The 15,130-nt window shown below is 45.4% G+C and overlaps 1 protein-coding gene across 4 annotated transcripts in view; it reads right to left on the minus strand.

Annotated features, from left to right (window-relative positions):
- Positions 1-8,929: 8,929 nt before the first annotated feature.
- The window catches only part of Epb41l5 (erythrocyte membrane protein band 4.1 like 5), a 142,723-nt gene continuing 136,522 nt past the window's right edge, over positions 8,930-15,130 (minus strand). For all 4 annotated transcript variants that reach the window (XM_029562404.1, XM_017797571.2, XM_008830872.3 and 1 more), the window contains exon 25: positions 8,930-13,023. In XM_029562404.1, the coding sequence (XP_029418264.1) occupies positions 12,957-13,023 (67 nt within the window). In that variant the 3' untranslated portion in view covers positions 8,930-12,956. The remainder of the gene's footprint in view (positions 13,024-15,130) is intronic.

Consider the following 15,130-nt stretch of genomic DNA (forward strand, 5'->3'; position numbering starts at 1 on the left):
AATAAAACATGCTTTGTTAATGAAGATAGCAACTGGGTTAGAAATCCCACACTCAGTCTGGGATGTGGCTCTGTTGGTAGAGTGCTTGCCTTAGTATGCATGAAACCCTGAGTTCCATCCCCAGCACACCTGTAGTCCCAACACTAGGGATGTAGAGGCAGGAAGGTCAGAGAAGTCCAAGGTCATCCTTACTTACATAGTGAGTCCAAGGCAAGCCCAGGCTACACACGACTCTATATCAAAACAAAACAGGACTCCTACTGCAATCCTCCTACCACTGAGACTTACTGGTGATGGAAAGCACCTCATTCTAGGTGTCAGTTTGACTGGATTAGTATCAGGAGCTTGGCAATGTGGTATTTTCAGTGTGTCTCTGGGGATATTTCCAGAGGTTAGTGTGTATATCTGGGTACACAAGGTGGGCAATAGTTACTTAAATGTGGATTGGGCACCCTACAACATTATAGACCCTGCAGAGAACAAATAAATACCCAAGGCAAACTGCTCTCTTCCCTGGGAGAGCTAGCACTACTTATTACTTGGCCTGGACACCAGTTCTCCAGGCAAGCCAATCTGTGGACTTCAGAATTGTACCAAAGTCCTCTGGGCTCTCAGGTCTTCAGCCTCAGACTGAACTCTCAGCTTCCTGGGGCAGAGCCACCTAATTAGCATCTCAGGGGCTCCAGCCTGTGGCAACTGTGTGGGACTTCTCAGCCTCTACCACCATGTGAACCGGTCCTCTAATAAATACCCAACCTCAAATATTTATATACATCTATCCTGTTGGTTCTGTTTGTTGTGTGGTGCTTTTTTCTCTGGTCACAAGATGCCATTATAGCAATCAGAACAAAACAATACAATGGAAGCAGATCTATGGAAGTGGTAATAAAACTGTTAACCCTTCCTAAGAAATAAATAGAAAAAGTCCTCAGCCAAGACTCCAGCTATTCTTCCCCGGTCTTCTTCCCTAACTATCAATGATGCTAAGATGCTAGACTATACAAAAAGTAAAAGACTAATTAAAAAAAAAACCCTCGAAATCCTCAAAAACATAAGCATGGTAAAAGAAAAAAATTGCAATGATGTAGCTTTCATGAGGTCACCACTCATAGTGAGGTGGGACTATGTAGTGAGGCAGCTGCTTGGCGGGGGCGTCACCCACACTCTATATGTAACCCCTTACCCATGCTCTGCAAGCAAGCCCCCAAAACTTATTAGTCTCACCAAATTAGACTTTGGTAAAAATCATACTTTAGTTTACCTTACCATACTTTAGTTTGGTGCCTGTGCTGGTTTGAATGAGAATGTCCCCCACAGATGCCAAGTATTTGGACATTTTGTCCCAAGTTGGTGGCACTGTTTTGAGAGGTCTTAGAAGGTTTGGCCATGCTGGAGGAAGAACGTCACTTAAGTTTCTCTCTTGCTTCTTGTGCCTGTATGAAGATGTGAGAGCTCAGCTTCTGTTCCTCTTCCAGGCACCTCAGCCACCATGCCTCCCTGCCATGATGGACTCTTGCTCCTTTGGAACCATAAGCTCAAATAAAATCTTCCTTTTATAAGTTCCCTAGGTCATGGTATTTCTATCATGGCAACAGAAAAGTGACTAATACAGTGCCTATCTGGGAGGACTGGCAAGATGGCTCAGAGGGTGCTTGCCACCAAGCCTGACGACCAGAGTTTGATCCCTGGGACATACGTGGTGAGAAGAGAAACCAGATTCCAGCATGCTGTCCTCCACACACAAATGGTAGCATGCACATGTGTATGTGTACACACACACACACACACACACACACACACACACACACACTGTTAATAAGATTTCAGAGAGATGAAGCAGGCCTTGAAGACTGATGGGCAGGAAAGAGAAGCGAATTAAGGGCAGTAAGACAAATCACTGAGATCTGAGCTTCCTGAACCAGCTGTTTTGCTGAGTGGCGGGTTGGGAGTTTGAAAGCAAGTTCCTAGAAAAAAGCCACACCTATGTTAACCCCTTTGCACGGCTGACTGGATGACTGTGATGAGCTGGAATGTGAGAGGCTGAGAGCCATATCCCCTGGGGCATCTTTAGCCCTCTTTGTTAGGTTCTGGAGCACAGAATACAAGAACAATAGGAGAGAAAAAAGGAGACCATACATGACCTCAGATAAGACTGAGTTTATTGAAGCACCTCAGCAAGGGACAGCAGCCTTCCCACATGCTGGAAGCAATTGCTGCCCCCAGGGAGGGACCTTTGGGACTTATATAGAGCTGTGGCTGGCTAACTGTGTACAGATCAGGGGTGCTTTTGAGAAGTCGATGGTCCTTTTATGGTCCCCTTCTTCCTGGCACCTTTTGCTCTGGTTTATCTTGAGACACAGGGGGTTTATGATCTCTTCTTGAGACTCTGCTCAAGGAGACAGGCTGTCTTGGGAAACAGGCTGTCTCAACAAACAGTCCTCTCAGGAGGGAGGGAAGTGGCTGATTGATAATGTGGCTTTCTGCAACCAGGGCATTCTATTACCCTTAACAGCCATTCATTGTCCACCTCTGTGTCTGACCTAACATCCTTGTAACTATTAGGTAAGTCCTTTGGAAATGTACAAACAAGACCCCTAGCTTCCACCAACCCACAAGCTAGGAGTGTTGACAGATAGCATCTGAGGTCACGGCAGACATTTCTCTGCCTTGTTGCAATTGGCCTACCCGATTAAAAACCAGTGCCTTCATTTTTAACTTTGGTCTGTTACTATAAAAAGTTCATAGAAATAAGACCATGTCGGAACACAGTATTTGGCATAACCTTAGTCTGTGTTCCCAGGCCAGGGTTACTTACATTTTGCTCCAGTATAAACCATCTCTTGTTCCCTCTGAAGTGAGAACTGTGTGCATTGACATGGGGTTGGTTTAAGATATACTGAGTCTGGGGTTGGAGGGATGGCTCAGTGGTTAAGAGCACTGGCTTCTCTTGCAGAGGACCACATGGTGGCTGACAACTGCCTCTAACTCCAGTTCCAGGGGAGCTGACCACCTGTTCTGACCTCCAAGGCCATTGCACCACATGGGTACACTTCCATGGCTACAAGCAATGCACTCACACACATAAAGTAACAAGTAAAATGAAAATTAAAAAAAAAGATTTGAGTCTGAGTTGTTCCTGAAAAACCCAAATGGGGCTGGGAGGAGGGAGCTGGTGGAGATGCAGCCCAGAGACTGGGATTTGGGGGCCCAGTACATGAATGAATTCGAAGCCACAGGAGCTGTCTACAAAGCCTCAGGAGATTGAAGTAAGAACAGGACTTGGGACCAAGAATAAAGATCCCACCCAGCATGGTGGTGCACCCCTTTAATCCCAGCACTCAGGAGGCAGAGGCAGGCTGGATATCTGTGAGTTCTAGGTCAGTCTGGTCTACATAGGGAGCTCCAAGCCAGCTGGGGCTAGAGGGAGACTGGGTCTCAAAAAAATAAACAAACAAACAAACAAATGAAGGTCCTTTCCCTGAAGGAGGGAGTTAACAAAGGAAGTCAAGCAGAGTCAAACTGGCAGAGAATCTAGATGGTGTGGAATCTAGAAGGTAAACCTGGCGTAGTATGCTGTTACTCTGGAGTCAGCCAATGCCCTGCCCTTGCCCCACCTTTCTGAACGGACACAGACCTTGTGCTTTGTTCTGGCCAATAAAATGCCAGCAACAGGGATGGGTGTCAGTCATTTCCAGGCAGAAATGGACCAGCCCAAGCATGCTCCTCACATCCCCTTTTCCTCTCCTCTGTGATCAGAAAAAAAAAAAAAAAAAAAAAACCTCTCTACTTTTTTTTTTTTTAAGCTTGAACTACAACAGGGGGGGGGTGCGTTCACTTCCAGGCAGAAATGGACCACCCCAAGCATGCCCCTCCCATCCCCTTTTCCTCCCCCCGGGGATCAGAAAAAAAAAAAAAAAAAGCCTCAAGTCTCTCAGTCTGGGTCGCTCTCAGACTGGGAGTGATTCTGTTGCTTGTGATGAAATGTGCAGTGTGAGTGAGACATCTTGTTGTAAGGCGGGTCACCCCTGAAGGGTCATGTGCTTGGTTTAATGGTCTGCTGTCCTTGTCTTGAAATTCCCATCAGTTTTGATTAGGACCTTCATTTCCATCTGTAACAAGCCCTGCAAACTGTGTACTGCTCCTTGTCAGCCACTGAGATTGTCTACTGCTCTGTCATCTGTCATATATGGTAAAATAAGAAAAGAGGGGAGGCTGACAACAAATGCTACGAGGCCACAAGGCTAGGCACACCTGGAAAAGGATGCTGGAGCCAGGCATAGCAGACAAAAGGTATGTCAAAGAGGAGGAGCTAGAGGGAGAGGGACAGAAAGAGTCTTGCTCGTTTGTTTTAAACTGGGAAACATTTGGAAGGGTTCCAATGCAAAGATGAAGCTGTTGAGAGAGATACAGGAAAGACGAGAAGACGGAGCTACAGGATGAGCCCTTCCATACTTTCACTTCCATTTTGACGGGAAGGAATGGGCGCACAGATGCAAGAAGGACTGTTGAGAGCGCTCCTGCCTGAGGCTTTCATCTCTGAGGCAGACATGAGGTCATGTACCCAGAATGAGGAAACCCTGAGGGAAGTCAAAAATGGACAGGTGAGGCAACCAAGTGAGCAGTTACCAAGAATCTGCTCTGGTCAGTACTTTTTCCCTAAGGGTGATATCAGGCCTTCTTAAATGGTGACTGGATTCACCTGGAAATCACCAGGTGAGTGGGAAGGAAGCAAGGGGCTAAAGGCTGGCTAGGGACATATCACCACCACTATTAAAAACATCTAGCATGAAGTATTTAGGGACTGGGGGATGGCTCAGTGGGTAACAGCACTAGCCACCAGACTCAACCTCAGTGACCTCTGGAACACACATGGTGAAGGGAGAGAGCTGACACATGCTTGCCATGACACATGTACCACCCATCCATCCATCCATCCATCCACAGAACATTTACTGTGTAGACCTTTGTGTGTTTGTTTGCTCTATGTTTGTGTATCTGTGCTTGCCAATATGTATGGAGGACAGGTCAACTTTGGGTGTCTTCATCTATTGCTTTCCATCTTATTTGTTGAGACATATTTCTCATTCAACCTAGAGCTTGCCATTTCAGCTAGACTGTTTGGCCAGTAAGTCCCAAGGATCTTCCTGTCTCTGGCTCCCTAGTACCAGAGTTACAGGCACACACCACCATGCTCAGCTTTTATGTGGTTGTGAGCGATCCAAACTCAGGTCCCCATGCTTGTGCTGCAAGCACTTTCTCCACTAAGCCCTCTCCCCAACTGCTGTATAGCACACTACAGTGTCTTCCCAAGTAATTTTCACCATAGTATGAAGCAGGAATCATAAACATCATCATTTTACAAAGATAAGGCAAAGGGAAATGGTGAACAAGAGCCCAAGGGGTCGATTTGTGTACTGTGCTTAGAAGTGTTCGCCTTCATATTCTAGGCTGAGACTTTAGTAGTCTAAAGAGCATCTATTTGTGAAAGGAGCTGACAGCTAGCTGCCTTCTGTAGGGACCTAGCTTGACCTGAAGGCAGCCATCCTGATTTGTGTCATGCTGACTCCTGAGTAACTGGGGCGGGTTCTCCCCCACAATCTCCCAGCGTACTAGAGATAAACAAAACCCTGAGTGCTATGCGGAGCTTTACAACCAAACTCTGGCCCTGTAGGCACCAGGACTATGCCTGGCATCCTTGATGTTAGCTTGAGATAAACCAGGTGTATTCTAGCTCCTCCCTTAGACTTGAATTTCAGGGATCACTGGTCTTGCTGCTGCCCTGGCCATGCTTCTGTAAGACCCAATGAAACTGCACTCTGCAATCCTAGATCTTCCTGCTTTTCTTCAGCCTCTGGGCACTTTCTGCCAATGGAGGCCAGTTCCTTTATACTAGATTTTCTTGGAACAGGCTTCTCTGCTCACTTCACTCCCAACAGATCCTCTAGCCTGACAGTTCTTTTGCCCACTGAATAGGGCTGCCAGCTGCATAGTTTCTAAGGGATGAATGAGCCTGTAAAATAGTGCACAGATCTCCCATGTATCCAGATTTGCAAGTCTGTAACCTGAAACAAGATTGAGAGCCAGCAGCAGCACTGAGAATAGGGCTTAGTTGGTGGAGTGCTTGCCTAGCAGGCACAACGCCCTGGGTTTGATCTCTAACACCTACAAAAACCAGGCATGGTGGTATATACCTGAAATCCCAGCACTTAAGAGATGGAGACAGGATGATCTGGAGTTCAAGACCACCTTTAGTTCCACTGTGAATTTGAGGCCAACCTCAAACTTGAGACCCTGCCTCCAAAATAAAACAGCCAGTAGCAATCCAAGGAAGAGTTCTGAGGAGAGGGTGCCGCTTTTCCAATAAATTTGTGGGCTCAGCAGCTGGATGGCACCCAGAAGGCTAGAAAGGCATATAGGATTTAGGAACACATGACAGATATAGAAAAATCATACCATGGTGGGGGTACTGGCTGCACTCCTGGGAGAGAAAAGTGCCCCGAGGAATCCGGAAGGACAGCAGACATATACAGGTCCCCCAGATCTGTGTATTGGTGCTTTCTTTCCTTTGGAAAACTGTTGTTTTGACACTGATAAGCTCCCGCTGGTATAAATTCCAGACCCTGGAGAAGTGCTTCAGTGAGGCAGAGAGCAGCTGGGACTACTCTTTGCTGCAGTTCTGGTTCATGGAGACAAGCAGTATCAAGGGATGCAGATGAGAACCAGAGTTGGTGCCCTGGCGTCTGAAGATCTGGATTTGGAACTGGAGTCTCTGATCTGGGACTAGTCCCTGTGCCTCTTTGGGACTGTTTCTTTATCTACACATGGAAGGGCTAGGGCAGGTCATCTTTTTCTTTTTTTCTTTTTCTTTTTTTTTGAGGGGGGGAATGGGTGAGGTGAGAAATCTCATGTAATCCAGGCTGGCCTCAAAATCCTGCTGTAGCTAAGGATGACCTTGAACTTCTGATCCTCATGCTTCTACCTCCCAAGTGCTGGAATTAAAGGCATTCATGCACTGTTTTATGCCTGAGCCCAGGGCTTTATGTTTGCTGGGCAAGTACTCTACCAACTGAGCTACATTCCCAGCCTTAAGGGGCCAGGACAGGTCATCTTGACAATCTTTTTCTCCTCAAGGCTTCCTTTGCTAGCCTGGGACCATGCACTAGCTAGCTGTGAATCTGGTCTGTAGAGAACAAAGGGTTGCTCTGCTGACCCTCTGCTCCACCTCAAATGGAGTTGTGGAACCTAAGCACAGGAGATGAACGGCTGCACCTGCAGCCCCTCCAGGATTTGCTCAGTGCTAGCCACAGAAACCCCATTTGGGTGACATGGTGGGCTTATTTGGGTATTTTGGTAGCCCACTATCCATTCTCTTTTCTTTCTGGGAACCACAGCCTGAGCAGGGGCCTCACCCTCTGATTCAGGCAGCAGTGAAGAGTGCCTGTCTCACAGCAGCAGGGTGGAAACCTGGGGACTGGTTCACACACCCTGTTCCTGCCCCATGCTCCATCTTCCTGTGGGTATAAAGAACTCATAACTTTCCCATGAGTTGTCTTGCTTAAGTCAGAATGGCTTTTGTTACTTATTGTTAAAAACCTCCTTTAGGAGAGCTTCTAGCACGGGTGACTGAGCCCAGGCTCCTGCCCTTCAGGCACAAGGCTCCTAGAAAAACTCTGCCTCTTCAGGCAGAGGAAGAAGTGAGGGAATGAGAAGTTTTCCAACTTCTCTCAGGAACCTTGCTATCCTGTGTCTTGGTCCAGCAGAAGTCACCCAAATGACCTGGGCAGCCCTGCTATTCAGACTGCATGAAGGAAGGGACTGGGGAAGGACAGGCGATGTCTACTCTTAGGGAGTGGCTATGACCTCACTGCATGTGCCCTCGTAGATGGAAGTGCTGAGACTTGGGTCTGTGAAATGATTTAGTCCTTGTCTTGTGGCTACTAAGTAGTGCAGGCTAACTTCCAAAGATGTGTTTCTACTATCCTATGCTCCCTGGGATGATACTGTTCCAGGATACGCTGGGTATGACCAATGAGGCTTTTGTTGTTGTTGTTGTTTTTTTTGAGACAGCCTTACTATATAGCCTAGGCTGGTCTCAAACTCTCAACTCCCCAGCTTTAACCTCCCAAGTACTGGGATTACAGGCATGTATATTCATGCTCACTGACCAATGAAGGCTTTTAAAAAAATTTTATTTTATGTGTGTGAGTGTTATGCCTGTATGTATGTACGTATGTATGTATGTATGTATGTATGTACGTGCATTCGTGCTGTGCAGTGCCCACGGAGGACAGAAGAGGGTGTTGGATTCCCTGGAACTCGAGTTACCAATGGTTGTTAGTGCTAGGATTCAAACCGGGCTCTTCTTCAAGAGCAGCCAGTGTTCTTAACTGCTGAGCCATCTCTCCAGCTCCATTCTTAAAAACAAATATCTTGTGAGTAGGGGAGCATGCGTGCCTCAGTATGCATATGGAGATCAGAGGACAACCTCAGGTGGTTTTGCCTCCCACCTTAGGCAGGGTCTCTCTGGCTGTCTGCTGCTGAGTACGCCACGTTAGCCGGCCTGTGAGCTTCAGGGGACTCTCCCGTCTCTGCCTCCCATCTGATTTTAAGTGTGCAAAGATTATAGACATGTGCTAGCATTTCTAACTTTACTAGAGTCTGAGGATTTCAATGCAGGTCCTCATACTTGCATGGCAAGTACTTTACCCACTGAGTCATGTCCCAACTCCCAATGAGGTTTTGTAACCTTTGGAAGGTCTCCACTCCCAATCTTCCACTCACATTGACATGAATCATGAACTCTGTGCCAGTGCTTTGCTTTACTCTCTCCAGTTCCTATTAGTGGTGGCTCTGTCTTAACAATTCTGCCAGGGTCAGCCTGCAGGTAGTGCATGCCCAAGATTTTTCTCATAAAACATGAATACCTCACAGAAGTTTTATTGGAATGGGGTTGCTTCAGTGTACAGACAACTCACAGTTCAGTGCAGTGCTTCTAATACAAGCCATATACAAAGGGAACTCACTGAATATAGTGCACTCGATACAAAAATAAATTACAGTTTCCACACTGCTACAGAGCTTTACATAGGAAAAGTAAACACAAAATTGTTAGTGAGTCCTCATAACCGTCTATTATATCCAGTTCAGAAAACAAAAAGAGCAAAGAGTTCTTTGAAAAAATAAAAAACAAAAAACTCTCTAATGAGAAGAAATCCTGAGAACTTAGTGATATTGTCTCAAACAATGCAATCAAATAAGGGAGGTACAGAACTGAGAAAGAATCGTAGTTCCACCAACATGCTCACAGCGGAATTCAGTTTTAGGAAAATTTCCAAAACCCAAACGAAGCTCCTCATCCTGGGAGCTGAAATACTGGGAAGTTTCCAACCTGTTCCTGGTCATTCAAGAATGGCTTTCAACTTTTCAGAGAAAACAACAACAAAAAAGGGACAATTTATAAAGACATTCTTTATCCAAGTTTCCAAACAGCACATGGCCAAGAGCAGCATTAAATAGCACTGGCAGGCTCTCCAAAGACTCTCAACTGAGACCCATAATTCCACCTTGCAGCCTTGAGGATCACAGTGTCTCAAAATGCTGAATTCCTGGATTGACTGATGTTGCTGTGGGGCCCAACTGGACACCTCCCAGGCAGCATTCTACTCTTCTCCAAAGCTGGAAGCCAGGGCTCAGAGCTATACTATAAATAAGCTGCAGTGAACACATGTGTTCTGTCCTCTGATGATTCTGTGTAGTACTGGCAGAACTGAGTGGTGAAGTATTTGCTATCTCTGGCATGCTATAGAACAGGAATATTGGCAGAGATTTTCTAACATGTACAAGGGTCCAGGTTTGATCCCTAGAAACAATTTAAAAAAAGAAAACAGCAGCAACCAACCAACCAACCAAAAACCTATCAGAACAAACGTATACTAGGCATGGTGGTACATGCTTGCAATCCCAGCATTTGGGAGGCTGAGGCAGGGGGACTGCCATGAGTTCAAGGCCAGCCTAGCCTACATTGTGAAACCTTGTCTCAAAACAACAAAATTAAAACAGAGAACAAATAAGAATATGAACCTTGCTAAATGAGAAGAATTTTGCCTCTCAAGACTCTTCCTTTGAAAACTGTGAAAACTGTTCAGCAGGTGAGCAACCAGCAAACAATCCAGCAAGGGCTCTGAAGGGACAGCAGGGCTTTCCTCCTGGGGCTCAGTTATAGGGACACAGGTCCAAATTTTAGCCAGAACTGAGAACATAAGAGAACAAGCAGTCTAGATCCTAGAAACAGCTCAGGGCTCTCATCCTCCAATGTACTCAGAACGCCTGTGACTGTGCAAAAGCAAACACTAGAGACAGTAGAACTATAGAACATATTTTCAAAAAATGTTTTCTCAATGCAGTGCAAAATGCTAAGGGACCTGCTTGCTCCTCTGTTCAGCAGCAACTGGAGCAGGAATGGAGTAACCTGTGTTAAGTGTCTCCCCTGTGTAGAAGGGAGAGGCCACCAACAAGCTGTCAAGAGTTCAGATCTCACAGATTCTTTATAAGAATCCTGCCTGCACTGAGGCAGTCTACAGCTGATAACTAAAACAAGCACACCTGAATGAAACTGCCACACCAAGTCCCCTACCCTGATCAGGGCTCGATTGTGAACCTTGTCAAGATCCTCTCCTGGAAGCTCCCTCCGGGCAGGCAGCAGAGCAGCTGCTGAAGCACTATTCCCAGTGATCCCAGAGTAGTGACACAAACCATCACTACAGCTGCCAGTGCTGCCAGCTGCCCCTCTTCCTAACTCAGCCTCACACCACCAGCTGCCTTCCTACCCATGTCCTGTGGCCTCACCCTGCGGTTATCCTGAGTGCTTCACACACCTCCCCTCCCTTCCCCGTTACATCCACAGATGCCCTCAGCTCTGCCTCACTCAGAATATGCTGTGCAATTACAGCAGTTCTAGGAATGGCACATCAGCAAACGTGACAGGAAACATATTTGATGGTGTCTAACCTGTCAGGGCTAATTCACCATCCAAGAATGAATTTCTAAGTGTGCCATTTCATACCAGGTCAGGATGTAAGATTTTCTTTTAACAAGATTCAAACGAATAACAAAGTCCCTAGCAAATATTTTGACTGGCAAGAATTCAGGTACCTGGATATCCAAATGCTATGGAGTAGCTGCAGCTATTCCTTGAACATTTGGAGAGTCTGAGAAAGGATGGTGCTAGCTCCTCAACAAGACGGGACGTTTGGGCCTCCTAAGCCACCATTTGTTAGCTAGCCTGTGGCTACCAATGCAACACTGTAGGCCACCCAGACTTGTCAGACACTAAAGATCTATCATGCTCAGTCCAGTATATTTGGGTCAAGCTCTCGTGTCAAAATTGTGAGAAAATGTCTTTTGTAACAGCGTCGCTAGAACACTGCCAATGAAATGTATAAGCCTAGTTACTGGCTAAGGGGAGACAGCCAGCAAGAAGAGCCAATGCTCCTTTTGCAAACATACTTTGTACAAAGGTGGTTTCCAATTTCTCCAGCTCCCTGGGAAATGATGTAAGATTAAAATTCCTGAGCTTTCCAGTCATATACTAGTGTTTATCCGAGCATATTATATGTCACAAGGATACCAGGAGTACAAATCACAATGTTTTAAAGATCATAGAGCTGAACGTTCTTTTAGCTGAGAAGTTAAAATGAATGCCTGGCTCTACACATGCTATGCGATGGGCAGGAAACTGAACAAATGCTAGGAGGTGTAGCTTAACATCAGTCCTTGATAACAAGATATCACCACTGGCTTTACCAGTGTTGTCTATGTACTGTACTCCCCATGGTGACCGAGGTGTTGATATTTCAGTCTACATAGTTAAAGCTACATTAGTGTTATTTCTGTGTGCTGGGATCACAGGTAGACCCATACACTTTTATGTGGTAAGCATGTACTACTTTAATATCCTGAGCTTTTTCTGGTACAGGAAAAAGAGGTGGGAATTCTAGAGAACTTTCTAAACTGACACAAACTCCCTAATGTAACCCAACCTCTTTCAGTACACTGTGCACAGCTCCCTAGTTGAGAGCCAGTCAAGAAAAAAACTCCTCTCACTGCCAATTCTGCAGCCAGGTGTCTCTTGTCTTTGCTTTCCAGTTTGCAAGTTCTACATTCATTCAGCATATACTGAGGAATGGGAGGTCCCGAAGTGAAGCACTGCTGAAGGGCGCCATTGCTACTCGCTACTGGGCCACATTCCCCACTGGCTCAGAAGGAAGCGTGCAGGCCTCAGGTATCTGTCCCCTCTGAGTCACAAACAGGTGAGTTTGATATGCTTAAACACTTCCTATAGGAAAGGAGGACTGAGGAAAACATGCCCATGCCTGGAAACGATCTCTCCGTAGCTCTTCTTAACCTTTATCTTGGGTGTAAATTCAGAGTAGTAAAATCCTTACTCCACAAAGATTCAAAATGTGAGACATATTGAAACCCTGTATATCCTCAGTTTCTCTTTAGTATTATAGTAACTATGAAAGAGCTGGCCTGAAACCTACCTACACAGTATCTGCATCCATTCCTAAATTCCCAGTTTCCAGGTAATGCATGGAAAATTGCAGTTTCTCTCAAAGGCCTTCAGGTCAGGTGTGCTCACCCTGACACTGGGAGAAAACAGCAATGAAAAGGCAACCACTAGGTGGAGCCAAGAGCTTGAAGGAAACTAGGGAATTTCATTTCAGGAATTGGCAACTCAAAATGAAAGAAAGGAAAAAACCAGGCATCTTCAGTTGAGTAGATATGTGGGGTGGACTTCCAGTTGGACGGAATATGTAGCTTCTTTCTTTGTGAAGTTAAAGTTAAATCCAGGTAGAAGCTTTCTACCTATACGTAAAGGACTTGCTCCTCGGCTGGATTCCAGGACAGTGGGTTGAAGAGTGCAGGGCATGTCTGTTACAGGGGCCGGGTTGGCCTCAGAGCTCAGTAGTCAGTAAGCACTTCTGCTTCAAGACAGTGTCTTCCGCCAAAGCAGGGGCAGAGCTGAATGGAAGAGAGAAAGACTTAGTCAGTGAAACACATGCAGGGGTAGAGTATTCCTGTCTCCAGTAGCCCACATGGAGATGCTGAGAACAGAGATTACAAACTTTATTGATGATGCAGTGCCACCTAATTTAGCAATGGCATATTCCACAGAAGGGAGTTTAATAGAGAGTTGATGCTTATTTCATTTTGAAATGTGATAATATCAGTTTTTCTTAGTTCCTTGATTAAAATATGCCTCACTTTCTTCAAGAGTCAAGATTTCTATGGATATTAATAATAATAGCACTGTACTACAGGGCATGGTAGCACACACCTTTAATCCCAGCACTTGGGAGGCAAAGGCAGAGGCAAGTGGATCTCTATGAGTTCCAGGCCAGCCTGGTCTATGGAGCATGTTGCGGAGATACCAAGGCTTGGAATACAGCTCAGATGGCTTATCTGGTCCCCAAACTAGTTCATTTATTTGTTGGCGCTCTCAGAAAAATGAAAGAACATGGGCTTTGCATGAAGGCTGTTAAGTATGTACTGTGGGCGAACTGCATAAGCTTAGATGCAATGATGTATCGATATCTAATGTGGTTTCATAAAAACTTAAAACATTATTAAAGTACTTGGTATAAAAAAATGTTGGGGCTGGAGAGATGTCTCAGTAGTTAAGAGCACTGCCTGTTCTTGCAGAGGACCCAGGTTCAGTTCCCAGCACCCACATAACTGCTAACAACCATCTGTAACTCCAGTGCCAGGGACTTGACACCCTCTTCTGACCTCCATGGGCATTGCACACACTGTGCACTTACATACATGCAGACAATACATTCATATACATAAAAATTTTAAGCTCAGCAGTTAAGAACACTGGCTATTCTTGCAGAAGACCTGGGTTTGAATCCCAGCACCCACATGGCAGCTAACAACTTCCCGTAACTCCAGTCCCAGGGGATCCGACAGCCTCTTCTGTCCTCCTCAGGCATTGCATGACACAGGTGCACTTACCTACATGCAGGCAATACACGCAAACACATAAAATAAAAAATAATAAATATTTCTTAAATGATATATATTTTTTAAAAGTGTAATCCGAGTTGGACACAGGGTTGCTTGCTGAACCTGGAGTTCACCAAGACTAGTGAGCCAGAGGGCTGCCTGTTATATACCTCCAGTAGTAGGATTACAAGTGCACACCAAAACAGCCTGCCTTTTCACATGGGTGCTGGGGACCTAAACTTTGGTCTTATGCTAACATGGTAAGCACTTTACCAACTGAGACATCTCTCCAGCCCCCCAAGAGTTTTAAAATGAAACAACAGTCAACAACACCCCACCATGTACTCCTACTACCTAATCCTTTCAATAAACACTTTTGACTATGTTTTCCCTGTTTCTTTCATCTTTGTGCATCTCAGGATACAGAATTTGTTGAAATTTGTTAAAAATGAAATATCTTGGGCCCCCATCCAGCAGCCCATGTGTTAGCAAGCTCTCCTCAAGGGCTTCTGCCTTACAACCAGCAAGTTTATCTGCTCTGAGGGTATGTTCACACAGTGAGCACTTACTGTAGACTATGAAGGCTTAACTTTCTTATACTTCCTTTCCCAGGCCCTCAATCTTCCCCTTCTATCTTTTCAACATAGCCCTCAGACCACTTCTGTTTATTAATACTCAGTGTTTGTTTAAATGATGTAACTATCTGCCACAACTGGGTATCAGTGTATTACATTTCTTTTGTACAGTTTTTATTTTCCTGAATTGAACTGCCCCATTTAAAAACTGTGACTGTATGTGTTGTCTTCTGTATGTATCTAATTTATCTCTGACCTCTCAGGTAGAATCACAGATTGCTTGTCAAGAAATTCAGATATGCCATCAATTTAAAAAAATTATATGTGCATGCATGTGAATTTTTCTTGGAAAAATCCTTCCTGGGGTTCTTTTAGATCCTTTCTAGACCTGTAAGGCAGCTGGGCACTCGGCAGAATCTTTTTTCAAATTAAAAAAAATTATCGTGAATGGGCACAGTGGCACATGGGGCTGTAGGAAGGCCCTGTATCAAAAAAACCAACCGAGAGAGAGAGAGAGAGAGAGAGAGAGAGAGAGAGAGAGAGAG

Source organism: Nannospalax galili, unplaced genomic scaffold (genome assembly GCF_000622305.1).
Source record: "Nannospalax galili isolate Female #2095 unplaced genomic scaffold, S.galili_v1.0 scaffold633, whole genome shotgun sequence".
Taxonomy (NCBI): Eukaryota; Metazoa; Chordata; class Mammalia; order Rodentia; family Spalacidae; genus Nannospalax; species Nannospalax galili.